The 12,304-nt window shown below is 35.9% G+C and overlaps 1 protein-coding gene across 5 annotated transcripts in view; it reads left to right on the top strand.

Moving 5' to 3' along the window:
- The window catches only part of ZBTB8A (zinc finger and BTB domain containing 8A), a 40,685-nt gene extending 29,250 nt beyond the window's left edge, over positions 1-11,435 (top strand). For 3 of the 5 annotated variants that reach the window (XM_015598886.2, XM_025041343.1, XM_015598887.2), the window contains 4 exons: positions 107-209; positions 4,502-5,325; positions 7,232-7,401; positions 10,765-11,435. In XM_015598886.2, the coding sequence (XP_015454372.1) occupies positions 127-209; positions 4,502-5,325; positions 7,232-7,401; positions 10,765-11,097 (1,410 nt within the window). In that variant the 5' untranslated portion in view covers positions 107-126 and the 3' untranslated portion in view covers positions 11,098-11,435. Of the gene's footprint in view, positions 1-106; positions 210-2,987; positions 3,168-4,501; positions 5,326-7,231; positions 7,402-10,764 lie in introns of those variants that run through there. The other 2 variants (XM_025041344.1, XM_006924286.3) reach the window with 2 other exon arrangements.
- Positions 11,436-12,304: the final 869 nt, after the last annotated feature.

Genomic DNA, 12,304 nt, shown 5'->3' with positions numbered 1-12,304 from the left:
ATTCTAAGCAAGTTCATGTCTGCCTTAGAATATGCAACTTTACTTCATACAAACAAAGACACCCTTACCCCCTCCCCAAAATGGGGAATGTTAATTCTTCTTTTAGGTCGATCACAATCTAATTTGATGGAACCATGCAATGTTTCCCTGGTGCAAGCATTCCTGTCTTGGGAGCTAAGACCTCTGCAGGGACAGAAAGCAAAAATTCTGTAAGTGGGTAATTAGAGGTAAATGTGAAAGGAGGCACTGCCACTTTTTTTTTTTTTTCTAGAAATGAATATTCTATCCATGGGAAAAAATAGCATCATATTATGATAGTGGTTAAAAGCATAAACCACATCCATTTGGATAGCATCCCAGTCTCTCACGGTATCATCTGTCAGATGGGGCCATCATGGAATATTCAGTTGGTTATTCCACCATTTTATCAGGGAAGCTGCTTCTGGGTGATGAAGTACATGGCAGGCTTCATGGTAGTTAGGGAACCAGGCCAACTGACATCCGTAGAACAGGTCATCTTGTCCGTCTGTTTTCTGAGAGCCTCCTCAGCAATTAGTACCCTTTATTAAGCATTCACTCGACTAACAACTCACATACACCTGCCCCTTCCCCATCTGCCTTTTGGTTACCAGTGCTTCTATTTGGTCCTTTCTAAACCCTGAGCATTTGGCCAACTTGTTAGCTATTGTCCAAGAATCAGAGTAAAACCATACCTGTGCCTATCTCTATGTCCATGGAAAGTGGACAACCAGATGCCCGCCAGGGATATTTTCCCTTCCCATTGCCTTTCAGGGACACTCCTGATTAGAGTTGTGATGTTTCAGCCATCCACTTCCAGCTGGTGCCAACATATCATGCAGCACCATCTCTAAATCAGGCCTTCACTTTTTCTTCCTTAGTCAGCTAGTTTTTCTTCCTTACTCATCATGGGGCCATATGTGTGAGTTGAGGAAAGGCAGCAATGTACTGTGCTACCTGCTCATTTAGGACGTGTTCACTTTAATCTTGTACATAACACTTCCTCTTGATGATGGAGTGCTGCTGCACATGCCCAAATGTATAATTTTCTGCATTAGTAACACCCATGACAGGCATCTCAGGCATGGCCACTTGGTGTCCCATGGTCAGCATCAAGCTCTAAGAGAGCTTGGTAGCATTCCAAAAGCTCTTTTTCAAAAGGAGAATAGCTATCTGCTGGAGAGGTGTGATACTTAATTTTATGTGACGACTCAACTGGTCTGCAGTGTACAGGTGAGCTAGAATTCCACATCAGGCTACCTGGCTCCAGAGTCTATGCTTATAACTATATGCTGGTCTATATCAACTTTTATCTCCTTGACCATTTTAAACATACTTAGTTATTAGTCTATCAGGTTTTTATTCTATTTTCTGAAATTCTTGAGGTTCTAATTCTCCTGTTTGTATGCCTGCTCATTCTTCTATAAGGAATGATTTCTTTGTATGTTTTTTCATTTTTATTTATTCCTTTATCAACACTGACTGAGCATCTACTGTGTGGTCAAGTACTGTTCAAGGAGCTGGGAGTATTAACTAAACAAAACAGGCAAAGTTTCTGTTCTTTAGGACGTTAAATTCTAGTAGGAGAAAACTAGTAAGCAATAAACAAAGAAGGGGATAGAGAGTGGGAGATGGTGCTTATGTAGAATGGTAAAGGGAAGCACCTCTGATGAAATGATATTTGACAAGAGACCTGAAAGTTGTGAGAATGTGAGCTGCATATATATCGGGAGGAAGAATTTCCAAGCAGAGGAAATACTAGCGCAAAGGCTGCATGGCGGGAACATGCCTTGAATGTTCGGGAATAAGCAGAGGTCCTTGTGGCTGGAATGTAGTGTGTGAGGGCATAGCAGAAGTGATGGGGGCAGAGAGGTACCAGGAGTTGGAAGATGTAGATCACATAGGACCTTTTAGGTCATGAGAAGAACTTTGGAGTTGGGCGGGGAACCACTGGAGGGTTTTGCACAGAGGAGTAACATGATTTCACTTATGTTTTAGAAGGGTCACTCTGGCTGCTGTATTCAGACTAGACTGAAGTTGCAAGGAGACTAAGAGGCTGTTGATGATAGGTGACGGTGACTTGGTTCGAGGTGGTAAGAGCAGTAGTGGACAGAAGTGGTAAGAATTTTAGATTGGTTTTGAATGTAAAGCTGCAACCTGGAGTCAAAGATGACTCTTAATGTTTTTAGTCTAAACAGCTGTTTCCTGGGATGGATAATACTGTAGGAAAGACAGGTTTAAGGTGAGGATGATTGAAGAATATGATTTTGAATGTGCTGAGCTTAGGGTGCCTATGAAGCATCTAAGCAGACATGCAGCTAAACAGATATCTGAGTCTGAGGTTCAGGGAAGAGGTCAGGCGCTAGGCATGTAAATTTGTGAGTCATAAACTCAAAGATGGTATTTAAAACTATGAGACTAGGTGGGCTCACCTAGGGAATGACATAGGTAGAGAAGAGGTCTGAGCCCCATGGCCTGGGGCATTCCAGCTGTAAGGGAAGAAAAATTTTCCTTGACCCTCTTCCTGGCTGGGTCTAAAAATTTAACCGACAAAGGCAGATTAACAGGAGAAACAAACAAATTTACTTAATCTAAGTTTTATGTGACATGGAAACCTTTATAAGGAAATGAAGAAATAGTTATGCTAGATTTGATAAGGAGAAGACAGTTGTGAACATATGGTAGGTTAAGGACTATGAGGTAAGTTTAGTAAACTGGGTGAAACTCAGTAAAGCCTTTGTTTAGATTCTTGTCAGTGTCCCTTTGTCTTCTGAGATTCGGAGGTGCCTTTCCTCTGAGTATAGGGAGGGCACTTCTCACAGAGGGTTTTATGACCTATTGCAGGGGAGAAGGGAGAGGGGTATCAGTGACCTTCCTGCTTCTGCTGTTTTCTCAAACTCTTTTAGTTCAAAATATTCAATATGCCAAGGTGCCATATGTTGGAGTAGCCTGTTCTGAATCCCACTTAGAGATTAGGAAAATGAAGACCCAGCACAGGAGACGGAGAAGGAGTGGTCAATAAGAAAAGAACCATGAAGAAGTTGTGTCCTGACAGTCAAGTGAAGAAAGTGTTTTAGGATGAAGGAAGTGATACACTATGTCAGTAAAATGAGGATAAAGACATGACCATTGGATTTACCAACATACAAGTTAGTAGTGATTTTTTTAAAATGGTGTTGATGAATGAGGATGAAAACCTGATTAGAATGGGTTCAAGAAAGAATGAGAGAAATGAAGACAGCAAGTGAAATAAAACAAAAAAACTCTTTCAATGAATTTTATCTAAAGGGAGCAGAGAAATGGAGTAGTAGCCAAGATAGATGTGAAATCAAGGAGAGGTTCTGTTTGCTTGTTTGTTTTAACGATAGGCAACATTAGACATCACGGTGGTAAGATATTGGAAATGATCCACTTTGTATAAAGAGGGGGATGATTTTGAGTCCAGCTTAAGCAGAGCTTATTTCCCACCTGGCCTGGGTTCTGAGCGCTTCCATCCAGAGCAGTTTTGCATTTGCTTCTGCAAGATGCCCCATGGGTACCACCAGTGTAGGACTAATTTGCATGTTAATATTTTAGTTTGAAGTTTCTCATAGCAAGTAGGTAAAATAAATTTGGACTCTAGAACCTCATAAGGCACAACCTTGGGTTCAATAAGTCACCTAGGGATAGTTTTTTCCTCTAACCAAGGCCCTGCAAAGACAACCTTTCTTTACCTTTTCCCTGGATTGATGGGCAGAGTTTGCTAGTCCCTTTTCATTAAAGTTGTGGTCCTTCGAGGGTACCAGCTTCTGTTACTGATAGAAACCCGAGCCCACATCGCAGTTCTGGCTCTGCTCCCTCTCCACTTCTGGCATCTAGAGATTTCTTAATCTTTCTTGCAAGCCCAGGCATTCACTTTAAAAGTTTTGGTTAAAGTTTAGCCAGCATCTCTGGAGATTGGTGACAGGGAAGTTTCAGCACTTTCCAGACTACTATTTTGCTAAAATAGGAAATATTTTTCTTTCCTTCTTCACCTGGCTAATTTCTGGTCATCTCTGAAGTTTCAGTTTAAATGTTACTTCTCAGAGAGTTACTCCCTAACCCTCTCCATCCCAATCTAAACTAGTTTACTCTTTTATACTACTCATGGCACCCTTTGTCTTAGCACTTGTCATTTATAACTTCATATGAGTATTTGTTTAATGCCTGATACTCTCTCTAAATAGAAAACTACATGAAGGCAAGAATCAAGCCTGTTTAATTCAGCCTATAGCAGAAGGCCTGGTTTATAGAAATGTTTGATAAAGTTTGGTAGCTGAACAAATAGTGGTGTAAAAATCTAACAACAGTACAGCATTAAATGATATCCGGACATCTATTATCCTCTGTGTCTCAGAGACTATATTCTCTAAGAAGAAAGTGTTTTTGGTTATTATAGTTGACTCATCTGAGAAAAACAATGTTATTTTGCATTTGGTAACCACATGTGTCTTTTCTCCTTTAGAATGGAGATCTCCTCTCATCAGTCTCAACTCCTGCAACAACTGAACGAGCAGCGCCGGCAAGATGTGTTTTGTGATTGTAGTATTCTGGTTGAAGGGAAGGTCTTCAAAGCACATCGAAATGTATTATTTGCTAGTAGTGGCTATTTTAAAATGCTTCTTTCTCAGAATTCAAAGGAGACAAGTCAGCCGACCACAGCTACATTTCAAGCTTTTTCCCCTGACACTTTTACAGTTATCCTGGACTTTGTCTATTCCGGCAAACTCTCTCTTACTGGTCAGAATGTCATAGAAGTGATGTCAGCTGCTAGCTTCCTTCAGATGACTGATGTCATCAGTGTATGTAAGACTTTTATTAAATCTTCATTAGACATTAGTGAGAAAGAAAAGGATCGCTATTTCAGTCTCTCTGATAAAGATGCCAATTCTAATGGTATAGAACGTTCCTCTTTGTATAGCAGTGGCTGGCAAGAAGAAAGCAGTTCTCCACATTCTCACCTCAGCCCAGATCAAGGAACAGGTATAATAAGTGGAAAATCTTGGAATAAATATAATTACCATCCAGCCTCCCAACGGAATACTCAACAACCCTTGGCCAAGCATGAACAAAGGAAAGATTCCACAAAAAAGTCCAAACATTTGAGGTTGTCACAACCTTCTGAAATTGCTCATTATAAGTCAAGCAAACGAGAAGCACGCACATCTGATTCTTCCAGCCACATTCCCCAATCTGAAGAACAAGCACAAATTGATGCTGAAGTGGACTCTCCTCCTGTTGGCTATCAGTACGGTCAAGGATCTGATGTCTCAACAAGAAGTTTTCCAGGTACCCAGAAAGAGAATTAGTCCCACTCAGGTTCCAGTACTCCGATATAAATTAATCCTATCTCAAATGCCCTTACTTTTAGGGGTTTTAGGGGTTTGGGGGTTGAACCGAGTGATTTTTTTTTTTAAAGTCTTACTTCTCTAATATAATTTATTTCTTAAAACAAATTTAAAAAAAATTTTAAATTTATAGTAATCTTGGATAAACTTAACGACAGTCAAAAAACAGTAGAGTTCTGAGGGTCAAAACCTACGATTTTTCCAAACCTGTATGTGTTGTTGATTACTGTTAAATGTTAAAAGCTCTTTTCTAAGTGGTTCAATCTCTGAGACATATTTTCACTTTAGTTCTTTTTTTTTTCTGAGTATTCATTTGGGAGAAGTATTTTTATACAGAAAAGTTAAATGGAATAACCATGCATATTTGCAAAGGTTCATATTTCCAATGTCCAAAGGAAATTAGACTAAATCTGAATTTATTAAGATATACCTAATTTAAAAAAATTTAACATACGAACCATAACATAGATACTGTAATTCATGTGCAGTGACTTGAGATATCTCATTTCTATGATAGCCATAAAATGCAGAATGATTATGTAGGTTGATAGTTTCAAAGTAATCTTCTCCTCGCCCCTTAAGACTGAAGTAGAGAACCAAGTTTGGAAATGCATATCATCCAGTTTTTTCCCTCAATTAATCATCAGTTATTAAATTTTCTTAATAGTTTACATGTGAACTTAAAGGAAAATTTTGATAAAGTGAAACTTGCAGGGTATAAGATTCAGATTATTTAATTTTTTTAATTTTAGAAAAATTTCAAACATAAACACAAAAAAATAGTATAATTAACCTCCACGCACCCATTACTCAGTCTCAACAACTTTCAACTCATCTCCAACCATTTCATCTGTACCTCTATTGCTAACCCTTCCCTTAAACATTTTTAAGCAAATCTCAGACATGTTTTCGTCTGTAAATATTCTAGAATGCATCCCTAAAATAGTCTTAAAAAAAACACTCCAATACATTAATGTCATTATTGCACCTAAACAAAATTAACAAGTCCTTAATATCACTAATAGCTAGTCAGTATTCACATTGTTCTATATAAATCTCAAGAAATGATTTGCTTGTAGATAACATTTTTAAATAATAGCAACCTGATGTTTACTAATCACATTTTCCTGTAGGATACTAACATGAAAATATATGAGATTATAGTATAAAGCTTACTGAAAATTCTGCTGAGCTCTAACCATTGACCAAGGCAAACAGAAATAACAACAAAAATGGGAAATCTATGTTGCATTTTAAAACAACAATAAAGTTATCTTTTTTTAATTTAGACTCTGCCCTTTTATAATTCTAGGTCATTTAAACCTAACTGCAATGATGAACAGCTGAATTAATAGCTGTTAAATTGATGAGGTTTGCCTCCTATCACATGTTGAATTCGTATAAGTTTTAAAATAAAAAATTAATGATCCATGAAATTTTTCACCTTTAAAAGTATTACAAGTGTATGAAAAATAAAGGCAAGGGGAATAAAAACATGTAAGTAAAAAAGTTACTTAAAAGCTTAAATATCAAGTACTTTTACTTTCGGATTGTATCTACAGTTTTAAAATCCAGTACTACCTTTTTACATTTAATATTTATTGACTTTCTGATATTTAATAAAAAGGTAAGTGTGACAGCTAAACTTACCTAGACTTTGTAAATATAAATACTTAAGTTATGGTTCTGTACTTTGGATTACATTGACAATCTAGTCTTAATACCATTTCTTCTCCTTTTCTCCTACCTTTTCAAAATTGGACTCACCAACTCCTTCTGGATTCTTTTTGCTATTGGAATTGCTGTGAAGAACTTTCCAGTGATTTAATCAAACTGTCTCCTGACAGGTGATATGCCCAGGATGAGATTCAAGTGCCCATACTGCACACATGTGGTAAAGCGGAAGGCAGACCTAAAGCGCCACCTTCGTTGTCACACAGGAGAAAGACCCTATCCATGTCAAGCCTGTGGAAAAAGATTTAGCAGGCTAGACCATCTCAGTAGCCATTTTCGAACAGTATGTATTTGAGTTTCCGTTGTACTTCTTAAGACACATGTGCATTTATTTATCTGCTTTAGGATAATCTAACTTGTTAGGGAAAATCTTCATAACTCTACCATATTAAAAATTTTTCCAACTTAATGTTTTTACTTTGCACACAATGCATAATTCAATATATGTGTGTATATATATTGATTTTTATTCTCTTTTGAAACATTGAAGTAAGAAATATGCTTTTGAATATCCATTTTAATGTACTTAAAATCTTATATAAATTTTTATACACTGGTCTTTTCAGAGCCAATGACAATGTAAACTGTAAAAATGTTTTAAATGTCTAGGTCAGAATCACCACTTCAGACACTCAGCATCTGCTAGTGATTCTTGAATCCTTATCTGGTAGGGTCTCAGTCTAGTTTCTGCTGTCCAGCCTCTTTCCACAACATCCCCTTTCCAGTGTCTCTCTAGTTTCTCAATATTCTCATCAAGGAAGGGAGCAAAGTGGGCACTTGAGCCACTCCCAGTTGGACGCTGGACTGTCAGCAAATATCTCAGAGAATTTGCTAGTGTTCTGGTGGTTTAATAAGGCAGTGACATTGGAACATTGTGAGAAAATAGAAGTAAAAATAAAAAAATAAAAATACCATATTTTTATCACCCAGATATTACCATTTTTAATATTTTATCATGTTTTTTTTTTACCAAGATGAGATCATACCGTACATGCTGTTTTGTAACTTGCTTTCTTTAGTCAATAATCTCTACCTTAATATCGCAATAAAATTTTATCTAACACCTAGTTCAGTTCCAAATTTCCCCATAGTCCTCCAAATATCTTTTACAGTTGGTTTGTCCAAGCCAGAATCTAATCCAGAACCATATATTCCATTTCATTATTCGATTTTTGAACTAAAATATGTTTTTAAGCTAGCATAATTTCTCGCTTCCTCCTTCTTTTTCATAACACTGATTTACTGAAGATAACAAGCCAGTTGTTTTACAAAATATCCTACCTCTGGATTTCTCTTATTGCTTCTAAATTTAGCTTATTGCTCTCTCCTGCTGCGTTTTCTATAAACTAGAAGTTTTATCTAAATCTTTAATGGATTCAGGTTAAATACTTTTGGCTAGAACACATTAAGAGTGAAATAGTATATTTCATATTGTGCCACATTAGGAGACACATAATATCTGGCGGACTCATCATTCTTGTTAAGATTGATCACTGGATTAGGGTGATGATACTGTGATTCCACCATTGTACAGTTAAAGGTGCTGCCTTGTGATTAGAAAGGAATCTGTGCAGAGATGTTTTGGTATTATGTGACTATCCATTTTCCCATTAACCATTCATTTAATCGTATTAACACTAACTGATAATCTGTATCCAAATTATTTTTACTTGGAGCTGTGGAATGATTTACTAATTTTATCCTCGCCTCTACATTATTAGCTGGAATTCTATAAAGTAAGGCTTTCCCTCATCACCTAAGGTCATTTAGTTACTTTGAAATAGGGTTCCTACAGGAGAAGCAGGATAAATGTTCAGTTCTTTTCCTTTAATTAATAATTTTTAAAGTAAAGAGTTTATTTAATAGTAGTCTCAAAAGATTTATGAGTTTTTATCTGGCTTTGTTTTTTTGAATAGCATATGATCTCATGAATTTTTATTGGTTCCTTGTGTTTAGATCCATAACAATTATTATTCTTTTCGATACTCAAATTTTCAGTTTTGTCCAGTGGGAACACCTTGAAGCTGGCTCTTGTGTCCTTTTGTTACAACTTCATTAGCTTTTCAGTGTCCTTGTTCTCTAGCTTCAAAAGAGTCCTAGGCTCACCATGTACTTTCCCTGCCACAAAACTAGGAACAGCCACTTCTTAAAGGAGCTTTGGTTCCGTTTAGTGAGGAATAAAATTAGAAACCAATATCTGGGCACCTAGGGTGCTCATTGTTATTAGGGTTTCATTCTTTTTAGACTGTTTCAATGAACAGAGCTAGAAGATATATTTTTTAAAATAATGAGTTTGTGATATTTTCAATTTTAACATTATAGTGTTTCACTTAATTTCTTTGACTGCATAACTGTATTGGAATTGGGGGCGAAGCACATGAATCTTGTGTCAGAACTTTGTAACAAAAAATGTGCCATGTATGATAATCATAAGGTTACTATGTCAGGAGAAATAAGAATACACTCAAATTGTGTACTTCCAATATTTACTGATTAATATATCAGCGGTTAAGCCGAAGGTAATAACTGTATTGAGTGATAGTTCCATACATTTTCTTAGATATTTTACCAGACTGCATTAGTTTTCTTGGGTTTTTTGATTATTTGTGTTTGGTGGCCTACTTCTATACTGTTCTGACTTTATCTAAATGAATATACCATAAATGTTAATTTAGCATTATACAATTAATTGTGATAGTTTTTAGATTAGACCCTATAATCTCCTGCTCTGATAGCTATTGAACAGTTATTACTAACTATAGTATAATTATTCATCAATTACAACTTTTCCTTAAATTATTTCACATCCGTTAATTCATTTGGCCCTCACAACCTGAGTTGTATCCCCATTAGTAGTAAGGAAGCAGGCAGGGATAATAATATGCTGATAGGTAGCAGAACCACCATAGTGGTTATTTATAACTAGTGTCTATTCTGATTAGTCAGGCTCTTATTCTTTTTGGGTGTTGCCTATACCTTACTAGTTAAGTATTTTGACTATCACCTTGGAAGCAGGTTTATAATGTTTTAAATTACTTGGTTAGTTAATGACAGGTTAGTAAATGACAAAACCGGGACTAGAACTCAAGTGTCCTGGTTCCTAGTCCAGTCCTCTTTCTACTAGATCAATCTTTCATTAGTAAAAATGGGAAGTAATCCTTCTACCCAAAGATATTTTTAATGAATTTAAATTTAGGACAGTATTTTTTCTTTTTCTAGCAAAATAACAAAAAATTAAGACTCATGAAAATCTTACCCCCCTGAATTCAGATATGTAAAGTCATTAATATGGTATATATTAAGTATATATGGTATATATAATATGGTATATATTAAGTATTTGCAATTATTATTCTCAAAAGGTGTCCCTTGTTACCTCAAATACTCTTGGATTAAGGAATATGTGAAATTATTAAGTATGTAATATTAATCATAAAAACATTATAGCCATTATTTAGAGATGGTGTTTAATACTTCTGTGACATGAATTTATCACCAAAACCTTTTACCTTTTTCTAATAAGTAGATGTTAATTTAATATTAATGCTTGGCTTTGAACATCTTAAGTTTATGAACTGATATCTAGAATATCAAACTGTCCTGCCTTTGAAAAATCTCTTTTGTCCCTATTTCAATCTCTACACAGATTCACCAGGCATGCAAACTAATCTGCAGGAAATGCAAACGCCATGTGACTGATCTAACAGGTCAAGTGGTACAGGAAGGAACCAGGCGCTACAGACTCTGTAATGAGTGCCTTGCTGAAGTTGGCATAGACAGCCTCCCTATTGATTTGGAAGCTGAACAGCACCTTATATCCCCATCAGATGGAGATAAGGATTCCAGGTGGCACTTGAGTGAAGATGAGAATAGATCCTATGTGGAGATTGTAGAGGATGGGTCTGCTGATCTGGTCATACAACAGGTTGATGACAGTGAAGAAGAAGAAGAAAAGGAAATAAAGCCCAACATTAGGTAGCTGTCACGTGAACCAACAGGCTGGCATGTCTGCAGCTTACATTGACTTCCTTCATCTCTTTATTTCCATGGTCAGAGTCTGGTTAATAATTATCAGACTAACTTAAAAGTAATGACCTGATATAACTTGCATGCTTTCTGAACAGGCCATTGTATCTATTCTGAACTTTGTTGCCCTAAAATATGTTGCTGCACTGGAAAGAAAGCCTAGCTTGAGTTGGCATGATGAACGATTAATCCTCTTTTATGGCAAAGATACTTTTTTCTTTTAATATTGGAAGATCTACTTAGCAAAGCTTTTTCAAAAAAGTATTTTAAATAAATTTACCACAACCAGGATTTATGTAGGATAATTTCAAGGTGTTTCAAAAAACACAATCTACCAATATTGAATTTTCACAGGGAATCAGAGCACATTGAAGAGTCAACCTGACTGAACTACATCTTTCTATTAAGGTTCACAACAACTTACCATTATTCCAATATCCTAAATGTTTTAGGATTATGGTAGAAGACAAATCTAAAATGTTTGAAATCGTTCATATCTGAACTTTTTATCATTAAGTTAAGAAAGTACTCTTAATGTATCAGTATTGTTAAGAAAAACCAAAACAATGCCTAAAGTAGAGGCTGACCACAGATTATGTACAGATACCATTTTCTTAAAGCAGGAAACTAATTAATTGCCTAAAAGTCAAAGTAGTTTGTGAAGATCTGTCAGTATAGTTCTCTTCCTCTCTAAAGAAAACCTAAAACGAGAAAACTAGAGGATCTTAGCAGTTCTTAAGAGCAATTTCTAACATTTATGTACTGCAATATTATTTATAAAGTGCTCTTTCACATATTTTCTCAGTCAGCAAGGTAAATATTATTGCCTCTGATTTACAAATGAGGAAATTAAGGTCAGAAAGTTTTAGTGGTGGGACTGGAGACTGGACAGGTAAACAACCCTCTTTCAACTGTTTTTTCTCTGTAATGATGAAGAATTGAAGTCAAACCTCACTAATCTGCAGTAATTATAAAAAGACTATCAGAATTAGTATGAAAGAGGAATTTAATCATCTTCAACAACGTATAATATCTTGAACTAGAATTATTCAAATAGTGCTAAGTAATGTCCCTACAGTTATCTATTGATATGTTGTATGTTATTTATATGTAAATTTTATATACAAAACTATTTGAACAAATTATTCTCTTAAATGCTT

This window comes from Pteropus alecto, unplaced genomic scaffold (genome assembly GCF_000325575.1).
Source record: "Pteropus alecto unplaced genomic scaffold, ASM32557v1 scaffold39, whole genome shotgun sequence".
Lineage (NCBI taxonomy): Eukaryota > Metazoa > Chordata > Mammalia > Chiroptera > Pteropodidae > Pteropus > Pteropus alecto.
This window is presented reverse-complemented; position numbering and strand designations above follow the sequence as displayed.